General features: G+C 34.4%; 1 protein-coding gene across 1 annotated transcript in view; it reads left to right on the plus strand.

Annotated features, from left to right (window-relative positions):
* The window catches only part of CPEB2 (cytoplasmic polyadenylation element binding protein 2), a 60,434-nt gene that overhangs the window by 19,257 nt on the left and 23,924 nt on the right, over positions 1-17,253 (plus strand). The window contains 2 exon segments of the mRNA XM_036018841.1: positions 6,796-6,846; positions 14,520-14,543. Coding sequence (XP_035874734.1) covers positions 6,796-6,846; positions 14,520-14,543 — 75 coding nt within the window.

The following is a 17,253-nucleotide window of genomic DNA, read 5'->3' on the forward strand; positions in this document are numbered from 1 at the left end:
TAACTTAAAAATGAGTTTTGAAAAATATATGTACAGAGGTTAAAAAGCCAAATAAGTCATATGGCTTATGTAACAAAAGAAGTCTTCTCCCTCATTCTCTACAGATTCCCGTTCATTAGAGGTAGCCACTTTCAACATATTTTTATAACTGATTTCTTGTCATTATTTGTAGGTAATATGCTTAAACTTTATATTTCCTACATTTTAAGTATTATTTGTTAGCTGTCTATTAACCGTCCCCTAACACGTTCCCTGATTTGTCATCTCACGATGATTGGGACCGTTCTTTTGTTTAAATTAGGCACAATGTTACTGTGATAATGCAAATCCCTCAGTAATATCCATAGATAAACCGTGTATCCTTTATCCTGTAAGACACAGGTTTTTATTCAGTGTGCAGCAAAATTGTTTAAAACATGCAACAGCTGACTCTTTGGTCAGGGGCAATGACCTCTTTTCCCTTAGACTGTCAAAATAAGGAATTACAGCAGCCAATACAACAATAGCCATCCTTTGTGAATGAACCAAAATTATACCTACTTTTTGTTGGATCAGCAAAAAATGTATTTTTTGGTGTGCCGCAGAACTCTTGTAATTTATGTGCGTCATGAAATGAGAAATGTTGAAAATCACTGCTGTAACATATTTTTTTCATATAACTGTTTTTCCTAGAATTAATTATGGTCTCTTGTTAAGTATTTGTCACTAATTCATCCCAAAATTTATTAATAGAACTCTAAAGATTCTCTCTAAACATGTAAAACCATCAAGTAATTAATCTAGATTGATTTTTTTTTTTTTGCTGCCATCTGAGGCATACTTTTTGTAACCTTACATAACTGTCATTTTGGGACTTCCCTACTCCTGGGAATTCCTTTTTCTCATAGAATCCATTTCCTGAATCCCTATTCTTTCTTAATGATTTAGGTCTTTGTTTCACTGGACCTGTTTTACTGTACCTTCAGGTGGGACATGAATTTTGACCCTACATCAATGAAAACATCTTTATTCTACCTAAGATGATGCATTGGTGTGGAATGATCCATTAGTAATTGATAATATTGAAAGCATTATCAATGCCGATAATGAAGCATTGCTTCATTATATCCAGTGTTACTGTAATACCATCTGAAACCTGTTCACTTGTATGATTGATTGCTTGTTTTGTGTTTTTGAAGTTTTTGCTTTTCTTTCTAGAAGCTTTTAGGATATTTTCGCGCCTGTGGTTCTGAAATGTTACGTGAATGAAATATATGAGAGTCTTTTTCACTGTGTGTGGCGGTGGGGGGCAGGGGCACCCCGCCTGCTGGTCCTCCTTTCTCCCATTCCTGTGTTTTGTTTCCTCCCCTGCACATTCGGTGGTCCCTCTTAATTCAGACATTAATTTCCTTCAGTTCTTGGACATTTTGGTATTTCTGTGATAACAACTTCCGTTTTTCGTATTATCTCTTTCTGGAATTCCTGTTCAAATATTAAGCTTCCTGTTCTCAACATCAGCTTTCTATTTTCTGTTTTCTGTTGCTTTATCTTTTATTGTTTGCTTTTGGAGCACATTCCTCATGTCTTATTTTTCAGCCCTTCTATCCGTTTATTTTTTTGTTAAAAATTTTTCCTCTGAAGAACTTTCAAGATTCTCATTTAAAAAATTCTCAGGACTTTTCCTATTACTATTCTTTGATCTTATTTCACTGGAGTGTCTGTCTATCTTTAAACACTATATTATAATATGAAGATGATTTTTCCAGTTCCTTGTTTGTTTATGCTTCTAAGTTTCTCTTTTCTATTTGTTTTTTTGTTTTGTTTTGTTTTTTGCCCATGCTGGAGGCTTTCGTCAAATATCTTACGGTCTTTTGCTATCCATTATTTAAAGAAAAGACAAAAAGGGTGATTGGAAGCTCACTGTATGCAGTTGGGGCTTACTAGAAACATTGCTGTAAGCCAGTCACATGGAACTCTCACATGTCTGCATCTCTTTTTTTTTTTTTTTTTGGTCTGGGAACTGGACCTGGATGTGTGTTTTCCATTCTGTCTGAACTGTAGGCCTGGCTGTTAAGCATTCTAAGAAGGGCCAGGAAGAGGCTGTGTGTGTCTCTGATTCATGTACAAACTAACAAGCAGCCACGAGCCTTCCTGTTTTCAGTTCCACCCCACCCACGTCTGCGCTCTGATGCCCAGAGCCTCTCATTTCTGGACCTCTCCAGCTATCTGCTGCAGTAAATGGCTTGTTTCTTAATAGCCTTCCCCTTGCACACACCAGTTTAGGTTTCATTGTTTTCAGTGATTTCTGGTCAACAAAGTCAGTTGCCACTCAGGTGTACATGGTCACAGCCTCCAAAAAAATGTGTTGGCACGTCTCTTCTGTGATTCTATTCAGTTCTTCCTGTCCTGATGGGGTTATGCCTCCTTAAAACTCCCGCATTGTCCTTTTAGGAGTTTCAAAATGCAGTGGTGATGAACACGTGTATTTAATCCTCGATTTCCAGTGAGATGTTCCTCTAGTTCAATCCGTATTCTACTCATCTCCTTAGTGAAGCCTGCCTATAAAACTCTTGGGCAGTAGTAGATTACTTTGTTTCAAGAATCATATAGTCCTTTTTAATCAGAGCATCTTTCTTATAATTTTTGGACTCAGTAGTTTGGATTTGTGTTCAATGTTATGTACATCTTTCACCGTATGTTATGTCACGGGACCAATGACAGCTGCTGCTTTGGCTTTATCTTGATCAACATCTGTCAAAGTGTCAAGCGAATAGGAGAGGCTTCCTAAATTATTGGTTGAATGGTTAAACATTTTCAACAGTTATTCATATTTTTCAATAACATTTAGCACTTTTAAAAAGTATTTATATGTATGTGAAATAGTTTGTATAACCATTCTTCTACATTTGGACATTTAGACGTTTCCAATTTTTAAGTAAAATTTAGTGAGGTTTTTTGCATTTGTCTTCATAAAGTAGACTTAATACAAGTGTTTTTGAATCTCTAGGCATATATTGCCAACTTATTTTTGTTTTATGCCCGTTAATACTGCCACTGGCAAATTCGATTAACTATTTGTTGTTAATGTGATTTTCATTTAAAACCCTTTTACAATGTAAAATTTTGCAACATTACTTCAACTTCATTTTAATATTAATTGCATATATCTTAATTAGTACCATCCATTTTTGTTGTAATACATTATCTTACTAGATGATTAATGACTTCAATTTGGTGTTTTATTATTGACTTCTTTTGTTACTATATTTTACATGAAGCAAACTTTTTGATATTCTGTGTTCCTTGATGTTTCTTAATATTTTTCTACTATAGATTAAAGTTTTAAAAGTTGTAAATAATTATTCAGTGAAAAAATTAGGATGAGATCCTGATTTAAGAGTGAGTTAACCAGATTAATTTTCCTGGAAACTAAAGTAGATTGATAGCTTTTATTAGATATAGGTAAGGTATGATTCTGTTATTCTCTTGACATACCTGGTACTTTGGATCTAAGGGTCTTTTCTACATTTGTATGATCTTATTCTTAGGCTTTTATGAGGCATGCATTGAGATTTGGGAGTGAGGTCAGGAATGACTGTCCTGCCCCTTGGATCTGAGCAGAGATTGGAGTGTTCAAGGTTGGTAATGACCACATTCTAAGTGGATTTTACCAGACTTTCTGTGAACCAGTCTTTTTTCTAGTTGAGTTTGGAAATAAAGGTAAAGTGTAGACTGTGAAAAGATACTAGAAAATTCTACCAAACCAGTGGAAGCAATGCATTATTTAAAGCACACAAGAAGGAAATAGTAGATCTTTTTTATTTAAGAGTGTGTATATATGTGTGTTTTATATATGTAAAACATAGATAATATATATATATATAACATATCATACATATCATCTATTGAGCATGTGTGACACACACATATATACATATATGTCAGGCACTGTTCTGAGGACTCTACATGTATGTATTAATTTATTTAACTCTCACAACTAAGAGGTAGTTATTTACTCTTAATTTACAGTTAGGTATCTGTGCAGCTTATTAATAATAATTGCTCAGTTTCAGTGCTCATGAGTGGTGAAAATTTGGTAGCTATCGAGTTTGAACTTTTAACCACTGTAAGCCAGGTAGTATGCTACCTAGCTTATTAATTGGTCTAATGTTAATTCTAACCCAATCTCTTTATGATTCTAAATGGCACCTTGACACAGCAGCATGGTAGTTACCACAGGGAAGGGAGGTGGGGAGTATTAAAGGGTGAAGGGAGTCAGTATATGGTGGCAGAGGCTGATTTGACTGTGGGTGGTGGGTACACAATGCAATATACCACTGGTGGATCATAGAATTGTGCGCTTGAAACTTATATAATCTTACCCAATATGTGTATTTTTAAAAGAAGTTAGAAGAACGTGTGGCATCGTTCTCTAGCATGTTCTTATCACTAATAAGGAATGAGTTGGCATCATTAACTATGAATATCATGGTTTTAGAGATAATTTTTTGTTTGTATTCATTAAAGAAAAGGAAATAGTTATAGAGGAGAAAATTTATCTTGGCAAAGAATAAAGAGTAGGATCTGGTTTTAATAGGTACCTGTCTTTTGAACTTTCCACACATGATATGCCTTTTAAGTCCATTCAGGGCCAAGAAGTCAAAAGACTATTAGCAATGAAAGTACCTTGTTATCTGTGTCTTGGGATAAATAAAGTGAACGGTGAATCTGTTAGAGGATAATTCTGTGGCATATGAAAGTTGAGTGTTTTTTTCTGATTTTTTTTTTCGGAGGTGCGGAATGGAGCAAGGCTTAAGGCTTTGGTTTACTTTTTCTTGGAAGTCTTACCTGAATCCCTGGAGTTGGTTAAATACTCCTTTGTGTGTGTGTGTGTGTGTGTGTACATACATATACACACACATATATACCATACTGTACATAATTCTTTTCACACTTGGCAGATTTCATTGAAATTGTATATTTGTGTCTGTCTTACTACCATATCATAAGCAGAGACTGTATCTTACTCATATTTGTATTCTCAGCCTCCTACACACTCAGTATGCAAGCCTCAATGAATTTGTTACACCGAACAGCAACACAGGTTGCCCCTTTCACAGTTTCGATTTTCATTCTCAAGTCAGAAATAACAGTAATGTTTTTCATGGCCTTAAGTTCTTCACATTTGCTCATCTGCTACAAGATGTTTAGAAATAGTAACATTTCCAAAATAAGCTGTGATACTTCAGACAAAGTATTGCTCCATGCTGTTAAAGCCCTGTTCAGGAAAGCTCTGCTTCCTCACTCTTTGTGTCTTGTGCTTTCAGTACATACGAAAGTATAACAACAACAGACGTGTTTCTCTGTTGTTAGAGCATGGCAGCTTTATTTAAGAGATCATTTAGTTAACTAATGCCATGCTGCATGAAATCGAGGAGTCACAGGAAGTGAGTGGTAAGTTGCCCTTTGAAGGATGGTAACGTTTATTTTGTTTTTGTTGAGTCTGAAAACACCGTGGTGCTATATGGTAAAATTAGAGCTCCGATGAAGTGTGTGTGTATGTATAAGTATGTTTTTATATCTGTATATCTATTTACTATATATGTATTTTAATGTCAAAATTGGATTATCGTTGCCTCTCTCACGTTGGTAGATAATCAAATTTTTTAACTTCATAATTAAAAGCCAAAAATGATCTGTCTGATGTGGAATACTTGGATAGAACAAAGGACCCTAGAAATGCAGAGTATTTACAGAAGTGGTAAAGGCTGTGCAGCTAGCCTGTGCTCCTTACTAATCGTGTCAAATCCATTCAGATATTTATTGGTCACCCTTCTGGCGACAGTACGTTATTGGCTATTATAATGTCTTTTTAAAGGGACCGTGCTGAAAGTTGCTAAAGTGCCATCTCACAGACATTTAATTTTTAGCAGATTTCTAAATGGATTTTAATGAACCTTTCAAATACTCTGTCAGAGATTTAGGCATTAGAGAAAAGCCCTGTCTTTTAGTGGACTGAAAACAGTGCTCATTCTCGCCGTTGGCATCTTGTCAAACAAGTGTTCGGGCGTAAAAAGGCTGGATGGACCCAGTATGTTCCTGAATACCTCCTTGCATTCCCACCGCAGCACACAGCAGCACACAATACTGCTGTCCCTTCTGCATTTAGGCCATGCAGAGCTCCTAAATGCAGACGACTCAAAGGAAATGCTATGTTACTATACTCTTAAGCTTTAATATTTTCCCTTTTTATAGTTTTATTTTTATATCATTTGTAAACTTTGATCAAGTTAGATTTCCAATAACATTTGTAGTAATGTATTTAAGATGTTCTCATTAAGCTTCTTTACAACTATGTAAAATGATATTTCATTAAATGGCAAGTTGTCATGAATTTGTACTGCCTCTTTGTTATTTTAATGTTTGGTTGTTTTTTATTTAGGAATAGAAATCACTTTTCTTCAAATTTTATTTTTGGAGAAGGAAAATTACAAACATTGTAATATTAAGAAATTCACACATTCTGTATTAAGTTTGAAAAACTAGGATACCCACATTGCTTTTACGTTTCAAAAACAAATCTATAGGGATTGTTCCCAAATCTCACTGTGCTCTTATGGTCTAGGAATCCAGGTTAACTGGTTTTGTTTTTGACTTTCAAAGATAATTTGAGTTTATATATTTTAAGTTAAACATTACATTTTTAGTTCTTAGGAAATATGTAATGCTCAATAATTTCCTTCTTAAGCCCCTTTTCTCTTTTCAATATGAAAATAGACCAGTAATCTTCAAACTTTGTTTCCTGTATTTTTAAAGGTCGATTGAGCTATCCACATCCAGGAACTGACAATCTGTTGATGTTAAATGGTAAGTTGTGTAAAAACATTCTTATTTTTCCAATTGATTGACATAAAAATAACTGAATACCTTTCTCTAAGCCTTCCCTTACACATACATTAGTCATTTTATGACTACAAAAATAAAGCTGCAGCTCTTCCTGAACAGAAAGCACGGTTGGGAGTTTGGGCGTGTTCTGGCGGGCAGAGCAGTCATGGGAGTGTACTTGTGATGGTGTGATTTAATTCAGTGACCACAGGCTTTGCAGGCAGCCCTGAGTTTGAATGTTGGCTTTCCAGTTTATGGCTGAACTATGTTTAGGTTAGTGGTGACCTTGATCAGGTAACTTCTGTGAGCTTTATTTAGCTTTCCATCTGTGAAATGGGAATAAAATCTCAAGGTTTATTAGGAGAATTAAATGAGATATTTGCAAAGTACGTGGAATTTGTTATTAGTATAGCACCTGTGTTAAGGAGGAAACTGATGATTCTGTAAATATAGTGGTCACGCTAACTTAATTTACTCTTAACTAGACGATTTATAATGTAAAGTTCACCAAAGTTAGAAAAAGAATGAATAACGTCCACTAAAGTTTGTTTTCTTTCCGTTGGACAAACATTGTATTCAGAGAGTCACAGTACTTAACACATCCATGACCATGGGAGTAGACATGGAGAATCAAAATGTCCTTCCCAAAGGTATTTTTAGAGCAGAGGGTGGGTGATGAGCAGGAAGTAGGAAGAAGTAATAACAGAGATACTATTTACTTTAAAATACATAATTATATTATTGGAATAGCTTGACTCTTCTATTTCAACTTCAGCTTTGTTGGAAAAAGAAGGCAATGAAGTTGGGGGGCAAACACTGAAAAAAAAAAAAGGCCAATGTGAAGCTAGACTATGTGAACTACTATTAAGTAAAGACTGTAAAGTAACAGAAAGATGGGAATAAACTCTTGACTACCTGGGAGATTGTCAAGGTGGGTAGGATTTTGGAATGAGAAAATAATTGAAGCATTACATAAGGTGACTTATTCAGTATTTGACCATTGGGTAGTGATTTGTCCACCACATGCCTGCCTAGTAGTATAAGCACTGGGTTATCCATTAGGGGAGATCCTTAAGTATAGTTGCAGGTAGAATTGCCAAGGTCCTAGCACTGGGGCTAGACTGTGCTCCCTAGGCCGAAGCCATGTCCATGCTAGACCTCACAGCAGTCTGGGAGGCCAGGTGTATGGATCCAGTGAATCACGGTGTTTACACAGACTTTGACCAGAAAGCTGCTAAAAATTACATTCCAGAACTCTAGTCAACTGCTTCCCTACCACAAAACTAAAAACAATATATTGTTTGAGTAGCTGGTCTCTAACCTCTGAATCTATGACTAAAAATTATATTGTTTAAAGTGAGTTTGCAAAAGTGAAAATTGATCGTAATTTTCCTTATTTTCATGGCTTGAATTATAAAATAATGATAGGTTTAGGTTATAATAAATTATCTGTTGATCTTTACTTTAAATTCTTCTTTTGATAAAGATCATTCACTTATATTTTAACTTCTAAAAAATAGCAATCCAGTGGAAAATTTTGAATTCACAAATGTTTCACATACTGTGTTAAAATTTATCTGAAGGAAAAATGCATCTGAGATAATCTCTTAGATCATTCACAGATATTCTTAGATTGTTAAATGCATGATAAACTAGGATAATTTAGAAATATATTGTAATCACATTAGAATATGTCAATTATGTGTGAGCAAAGAACTTAGCCAAACTAATACTTTTTTACAACTTAACACTTTTGGTTATGCTAAACATAACTAAACTAATTGATTTCATCAGTTGCCTAAACTAACCCTTGTAAGTAATCTAGACATTAGACTGAAAATGTTTCATAGTCTGACGCTTTAGGGCCACTACACATGCTCAGCACAGTAAGCCATCTGGAGGTTCTGAGCTCTTTCCGGTAAGGGGCTGGGGAGATAAAAATTCACAAAACCAGGACATTAAAATATGTTTAGGTTAGTAAAGACAATTGGATCCAAAGAGAAAATATTTCTTTTGCTCATTTGAGGTTACTGGTTTAAGACGGGAAGCAAGATTCAGAAAATTGCTCTGGCTGGCATAGCTCAGTGGATTGAGCACAGGCTGCGAACCAAAACATCACAGGTTCGATTCCCAGTCAGGGCATGTGCCTAGGTTGCAGGCTACAGCCCCCAGCAACTGCACATTGATTTCTCTCTCTCTCTCTCTCTCTCTCTCTCCCCCTCCCCTCTCTAAAAATAAATAAATATTAAAAAAAGAATCAGAAAATTGTGTATATTTATAAGATAAAAGATAAAGAAGTATTAGAATATTAAAGATTTAAATATTTTTTAAATCTTTAAAAAATTAAAGACATTTAAACTTTAAAGACATTAAAGTTTATGGAAAAGAGAAGTAGGCAAAGGGCACTAAAAAGTAAGGGGAAAATTTTTTTGAACTGCTTTTTCACTGCCTCTAATTCAACTATGTTCTTAATATATTGTCTCCCTGAGAAATGTGGAAATTAAGTGATATTATTAACAAGCCTCTCTACTTATAGTAAGTTATTGTTAAGTATTATTGACTAATTAAAGAAATTGTAGCATTTTTGTATATAAACTTCTTAAATTATTACACGTTTAGTTATCACAGATTTAACTGTTAGGCAATTGATTAAATAAAGTTGTATTATTTAACCAATAGGCATAGCTAATACTGACTTTGAAAATCAGCATTTGATAATACACTAGTATTGATTTGTGGTGATTTAACAGTAGTTCAGAGTGGTTGGTATCACAAACTCTGAAGTCAGATTCTCTGAGTTTAAACTCAGGTTTGCTCTTTCTAGCTGTGTGACCTTGGGCAGCTCACCTAACTTCACTTTGACTCAGCTGTTTCTCTAAGAGCGAGCATGCTGCCCCAGGGAGATTGTTGTAAGAAGTGAATGCATTCATTCATGGCTAGTCTGTATCTGGAACAGTTCCTGGAAGTCAAAGTGAGCTGTGGCAGAGGGTGGTGATGAACAGTGACAAAAATCACTTTGAAAGAGTGAAAATCATGTCCTGGGAATAGAGAAAGGAGTTAGGTCCGTTTACTTTGGATTATATAAAATTAGAGAAAACATAACTCATATTTTCAGTTTTGTGAAGGGTGTTCCATACAGTGAACAAAGAAGGTTTGTTTTGTATTATTGCAGAAAGTCAAACCAGAACCAGGTGGAAGAAGCTATGTAGGGACAAATTTGGTGTCAGTAAAAGCAAAATGACGATCTCAGGCAGTTTCCTAAGTACAGTATGCTTACCCCTGTGTTGTTACCCAAAGTGACTCGATGGTACACAAATACACATTAAAATAAATGCTTGGCTATTACAACTTGAGGTCATTCTATAGAAAATACAGTGCTGGCAGAAATCTGTGATGTTACAATGGTACTAAACTTGTGTTCATTTAATTAAAAAATAATATGTAAATAGTATAATTGTGCAAATAGGCAAATATTGTAAAGGTTTTATGATCCTGTCTCTTTAGTTAATTAACATTGCGGTTAAACTTTTAAATATTCCTTTAAGTAACAGATAAACAGAGTATGGGCTAAAGGTCAGGGTCAAATCAGGTAAAACTATGAAGTGCTCCTAGCAAATTTTTAACTTTGAGCCTCTGTTAATGCAGATACAGAAAAAGAGGTATGATCCCATACCCGTGTCTCATGAAGTTGTTATATAGATTTTTTTTAAATGTTACAAGAAATGACAAAAAATATAACTGCAAGCAGCTCCTACTTCTGAATACACCGTGTCCCTGAAACCAAGTGGAAATTAATGGAGACTGCCATTATTGAGTAATTCAAATATAGATGAGTCCAACTTGAACATCCTGAGGCATTTTAGGCAAGTCACATTATGTAAGAATGGGTAAATTGTCTAAAAGTCAAAGGTTAATTACTGTCTGAAGATAGAATGACAGTTGGAACGTTTATATTTCTGTAAGTGTATAAATCTTACACTTTTTATTTTCAATAGTAAAAATGTTACAAAACAAAACAAATACGCTTTGTTTTCCATAGTAGTATGGAAGAATACAAAAGGCTGTACCACTCAAGTATTTGTTTCTATTTGGATTGTATTTCCCCCTTTACCCCTCTCTCAAGGAAAATAGTATTTTTATTAGTACATACGGTTTTCAAAAGGAGAATAGACAGAGCAGAAGTATGGGAGGGGGGGGGTATTAGCAACCTGGTTTGAAATTCATAAATTTGCAGTTACTAACCACGTACAGCCATGCTTGTAATCAAGAGCTTGGTGTGCTTTTGGAAGGAAAGAAGTTATATGTATCTTTTAATTAAGAAAATTTACTCAGAAATGAAATTCTATTTCTGAAAGCAGAAACTCTAAATATATTATATTAGGACACGAACACAGGAAACTTGAGTATGCTGTCAGTGCTTTTTTTATGCTGATGGAAGTGAGTGGAGTAGACAGATTTATTTTGGATCTTGAAAAGGATTATGAAGGGAGTCGGGGGCGGGAGGGATGGCATATTTCTCTCCTGGGTTTTGGCTCAAGTTTTTAGAGTAAGAAATGAGAACTTCTTTAGTTTCGCACCAGGATGACTAACCTTGAAGGATTTCCAGCTGATTTGGTATGTTTATCTGTCACTTCCCCCAGCTGTGGTAATTCAGGTACCACAGCTGAGTTAAGAGCCAACACATATGGGCAAAAAGACCCTAAAAAGAACTTTAGAATTTTTGTTGTAGCTCTGTGTTAGAACCTAATAATACTACGGGTAATCCAGGACCAAATTGTAAAGCCACTTGTATAGGAAAGATCTTCAGCCATTTCTCACGGCCTTCATACTATTGTCATTAAAGAAAAGACATATACATAAATATATATAATACACACTTTAACACACATGTGTGTACACATACAAATGTATATGTATTTACACATGTGTGTTGAGGAGCCAGTTCCTCACTTTTGTATGAGGTACATTTATAATGTTTTATAAAATGTATGTACCTGAAATTTTCTATTTTAAATATAATTTTTGACACAAATTATTTACTTTTTTTTCTAAATCATATTCTGAATGAATTTGGAGAGACATATTGTTTAAAGAAGACTTTTTAAAAACATAATGAATAGTGATTTAATGATTACTGATAAAGTTATAGCAGAACATACCCCAGAAATTCACATAGAAACATTTGTAGGAAAGTGAGTACACTCGTTTTTGTTTAGCGTGATGGCGACAGATTGGATATTTCCATGACAGGGAATAGGAAATGTTTCACGTGGTTTAGCTCCATCTGCAGTCAGTTCTATTTTTGGTAACATAGAAACTTGGAATCTGAGAGTTGTCCAAAAAAATAAGCAGAATAGCTCTTCACAGGATTCTAAAATTCCTCAGGTATGAGATAGATAGAGAAATTTTCTAAATAATTGTGTTCAAGCCTAGGAATGAGATGGAAATCTGAGATGCTATGTATTTATTTTCACTGTTTTAGTGTTGAGTCGTCTTAGTTAAGAACATGGCCACTAAGAACATAAACTGGTTATGGTGTCATTAATTTTCTCAGGTTAAGAATTAACATGCCACAGTATGACTTCATAATTCGTAATTTGACTTTAAATCTGATGAGAATAGTTTATTTGCTTTATAACTCCTTGACCCTCTGTAGCCATGAATGCAATGCCCCAGAGCAAATTTGGACTGGATTAGTGTGATTAGGCCGTGCCCAGGCATGAGCAGGAAGCCCAGCTCCTGAGCCTGTGCCGCGAAGTGCTCGGGGACCTATTGATTATTTCCAGGCCGAACACAGCATTTCAGACTTAAGGGAATTCACTCTTTTAAAGCCTGGTTTTGATAGCTTTATTAAAACTCCTATTTTATTGGTCTGATTTTCCACATTTGATATCCCATCTCTTTGAGACCCTGTTTTTTTTAAGGCCTTTATAAATCTCAGAAGACCTGGATAACAAAATTCTAAATGACACTTCCCCCTCTACCCTCACCCTAAACTAATATCTAGGTAGGCAAGCCCTCGGTGTCCATTAAATCCAGAGAGTGGGACAAAAGTAGGTTTACAGTTGTTTGTATGGAAACAACCATATGGAAAATAGTAGAATAATTAATAAATAATAATAAAAGAATGAACTAAGTTTCATGCACTCAACTGTAAACCTACTTTTGCCCCACCCTGTACACATGTATTTGTATATACACATGTATATAATTGTATTTATGTAGCTATATATACACATATAAAGTATATATGTGTATACATATAGGCAAGCTACGTAGTTCATATTAATCTGTTGAGTTTTGAGGTAATTATCACTCATGGACAGGTTAAGTCTGCTGTAACTTACATAGCTACATAAAGACAGTAGAATGGCAGATTGGCAGATAAGCAAATGAATTATTTTCTAGAAAAGACTGATGTGGGCCTTACATTTTTTTGACTTCTTGAACAGTAAATGACTAAGAGAGCTGACTAGTTTGTTTATCCCCTTTTTTATTATAGGGAAACTAATGCTATATTCTCAACTTGTAGACATACTTATTTATTATTAAAGCGTTAGTATAAAATTTAAAATATATTTTTGGAGACTTCAAAGTAGACTATATTTAATGAAATGAAATGTTTTCTTTTGGTCTTTAAGTTTCATACTTTTAGGGAGACATTTCTCACAGCTTTTAATATACATTTTAATTTGAGATTGAGTGAGTATCAGTTTTTCTCAGGCTTAAAATACTGTGAACATGAGAAAAGATATGAAATTTAACAGTCATTTTTGGTTTACTGCCTTGGTTTTATATATTAATGCCAGGGTACAAGTATTCATTGTATACTAAGATTTGGGGGGAGGAGTTATTTAAAAACAAGTTGTGAATTTTAGCAAACTTGTGGTTTCTTTATGAAAAATACATTGCATCATAAGGAATTATATAAACTGCTAGTAACAGATTAAAATGCCTTACTGCTTTATACTTTACAGTATTTAACATACCTAGTATTCTATGATGATGCTAATAATAACTTGCATCCAAACCCCAATTACTCCAAAGGTAGACACATAAACACTTTAGATACCTGTTATAAAATGTACGAAAAGAAGAGAAAGCATTATTAGCTGTAGTATTACCATTAATAATTTCTTCAACTAAGCACGTTTGAATATGGATTGAATTCTTTACTATGTCTTCCAGTACTTTCTCCACACGGGGTTTGGTATAATGTGAACTGGATGTGAATAACTGTCTGTTAGACTACATGTGCTATATCCCATTATAATATGTAGAAAATAAGGATTTAATTCAAGTTGTTCCCATCCATTGGAAAAATTATTTGTGATGCTATTTAAGTGGGAAGTGTTACATATTCCTGTCCTTATCTGATGAAACAAATATTCATGAATTTTAACATGAATGAGAATAAATTGTGTATTTCCTGTTAATTTCACAGTTTTTATATGGTTCAGATGAGACATGTAATAAAGTGCTCTGTAAATGGTAAAACGCCATGCAGATGTCGTATATTGACATTATTATAGCTCTGAAAACAAAGTAGCACTAATTTCCAGATGCCCACATAGCTTTTCATATCACAAATATTTGTATATGTGGGCTTATTTTTAGTTCTGACATTTTACAATTTGTCCTTTGTTTACATGCAGCAAGGAGTTATGGGAGAAGACGAGGTAATTCATTTCTGTTTGCTATGGTATAATTGTTTTCTAATTGGGTTTTACTGATCAATGTTATATTAATTATCACCGATTGCTTATGAAATGTCTGAAAACTCACAGAATTGTGTTTTGATTTGAACACTTGTCAACATTTTGAATCCTAAATCTCTTAACCTTTAAAGAACATTTCATACTAATATGGCTATTTAGTAAAATTATCCTTTTTAAACTGCCCAGATTTTAACTACTTTTAAAGTTACTTTATACCTTTTAAAATAAAACTGTCATTTACAGTTTGCTTAAGAAATATGTTTAATAAATACTAGTGAAGGTGACATGCAATATGATTTTTATAATCTCTAAATCTATAACTGATTGTCTTATCTATGGTAGGTAAGTTTATATATCTAGTTTACTAGTTTTATGTTTGACCCAGTTGAAAATAACAAGTTAACACCAATATATAGAAATCATGTTGCTAATATTTCTGTTTTCTCAGAATGTAGTCCTCCCCCCTCCACTAACACACACACACACACACCTCTCTCTCTCTCTCTCTCTCTCTCTCTCTCTCTCTCTCCCCCCCCCCCCGACCCCCCACAATAGGTTTGCCTTCAGGGTTCTTACCATCTTAAGAAAAAAGGTGGGACTGTGTGATACTGGACTATTAAACTTTCTCGGAAAGCAGCCGATACCTTCTTTGGCTTAAACTTTGTCTCTTTTTTTACGTGCAAAATTTTAGAGGTAGAAAGGTCAATGTATGAGAAGAAGCAAAAGTAACTTTATACTACTAGATTGTTCTTAAATGAGCAATAATTGTGGTATTTATATAGTTGTTATAAGTGCCAAAGTAAATAGAAAGTGTTTTCCTTAACCCCTAAAATCTCCCTGGAGCCAGGGAAGACAGACAATGATAATAGTGATTTCTTACAAATGTTACACGTTGGTGCCAGCGCTTCCTTTTCTTTCTGTCTAGTCGTGAGTGCATGTACTTTGAAAACAAACAAAAGCATTTGCCACCCCTGAAGACAGAAACTGGTATTTTGTATTCTTAAATAATATTTTTAGTTTTCTAAGTAAAGAGAGCTATAGAAAACTTAAAACTTTCTAAAGATTGCTATTAGCAACTGAAAAGAGAGAGGGAGCGTTTAGAATTTTAGGATCTGTTTTGAGATCTACGGACTATGTCACTTCACTGTGATGTTTTAATGTGGAGCTTCAGTTCTCTCAGGGGGGGGGGGGGGGGAACACACTTACCAAGCCATGATTTTAGGGTACTTCCGAAACTACAGGGTAAATTAGGATTTTTCTTATATGCTTTTCATCTATTAACCTTAGCCATTTATGTTTGATCTAATTTGGCATACTCCAGTGGAGATGTCATGATCTAGGAAGTTCTTAGGAGGAAGTTAACAGAGTCACATTGTTTATCTTCTGTCATCTTAGTTCTATAATAGTAGACTATGATTGTAATGCCAGATAGGAGCTTGCTACTGCTCTTACATGCCTTCATCTCTGGGAGCCGTGAAGATTTCCTCCGCTTCACAGCTGCCCCCAGTATGGGAAAAAAGAAGGCTCTTGCGTGGTTTTTAAGTTGACGTTCTTTGGGACAGAACTAACAGCTGTCACACTTCACTTGGCTGAGTTTTCCTCTCAAATTATGTGGCATGAGTACTTTTTTTAGTGGATACTCTGTGAATAGTAGGAGTCTGCTTTTAAAATTTTGATTTTCATGTGGTCAAATGAAAAGTATAACCATTAGAAATAGTATTGAGAGATTTTACTTGAACTTGAAAATATTTCAGCTATAAATAATAAAACACTTTTTAAGAAAATACCAAACCAGTAACACAGAAAGGTCTAGAAGTAAACTGGTTCTCTTATTATTTTTTACTCATTTCCCCCTTTCTGTTTAGTTTATATACCTTATTCATTCTCTGTGAGAAAAGGACAAAACTATTATTGGAGCAAAATATTTTACCTGATAAGTGTACCTTATAGTTTCAGTCTAAGTTCCTTGGAGAAACATGCTTGAGCAGTGATTCTGTCTGAATAAACAGGTGATATCTGAGACAGATCAGTCCTGGACCCAGTTCTTTTGCTTTGATAGTTTTTTTTTTATCCTTGCATATTAAATAAAAATCACACTGGTGGGTTATCTACCCTAATAGAAAGACTGCTGGGTCTTATAAAATAGGAAGCATATTCCTATTTATGCTTAATTAATATGTTTTATGTCCTTATTTTTAGAACAACTTTCAGTAAATAAAAGAACGGTATGATACATTGAGATCAAAGAACAATGCTTAGCTTCAGACTATAAATTGAGTAATTTGTGCACGTGTTTTCATTCTCTCCTGCTTCTCCCCATTTTTATGTTGGGAAATGCCTTTATTGGGCTTCCAGAAGAAGGTTAAAATAGGCAAAGTCGAGGATATTTAGGTGTATTAGCATAACCACCGCAGTCAGAGTTAGGATCTCATTGTAATCTAAGTTATAGCTAATCTCATTACATTATATTAATTATTGTATTTTCTGTTTGTACCTTTTCTTATTGCAAAGCTTTGATTTGCCCTCATTTGTATGTGTATTTAGTATGTCAACACACATGGATGTGTTGAACAGTTCTACATTTATTAAAGATCTAAAATCTATAACTTAAAAACAAACTTTCCACAAAGAAATCTACAGGCCTAGATGGCTTTACTGGTGAAAGAACCAC

The sequence above is a fragment of the Phyllostomus discolor genome, chromosome 1 (assembly GCF_004126475.2).
Source record: "Phyllostomus discolor isolate MPI-MPIP mPhyDis1 chromosome 1, mPhyDis1.pri.v3, whole genome shotgun sequence".
Lineage (NCBI taxonomy): Eukaryota > Metazoa > Chordata > Mammalia > Chiroptera > Phyllostomidae > Phyllostomus > Phyllostomus discolor.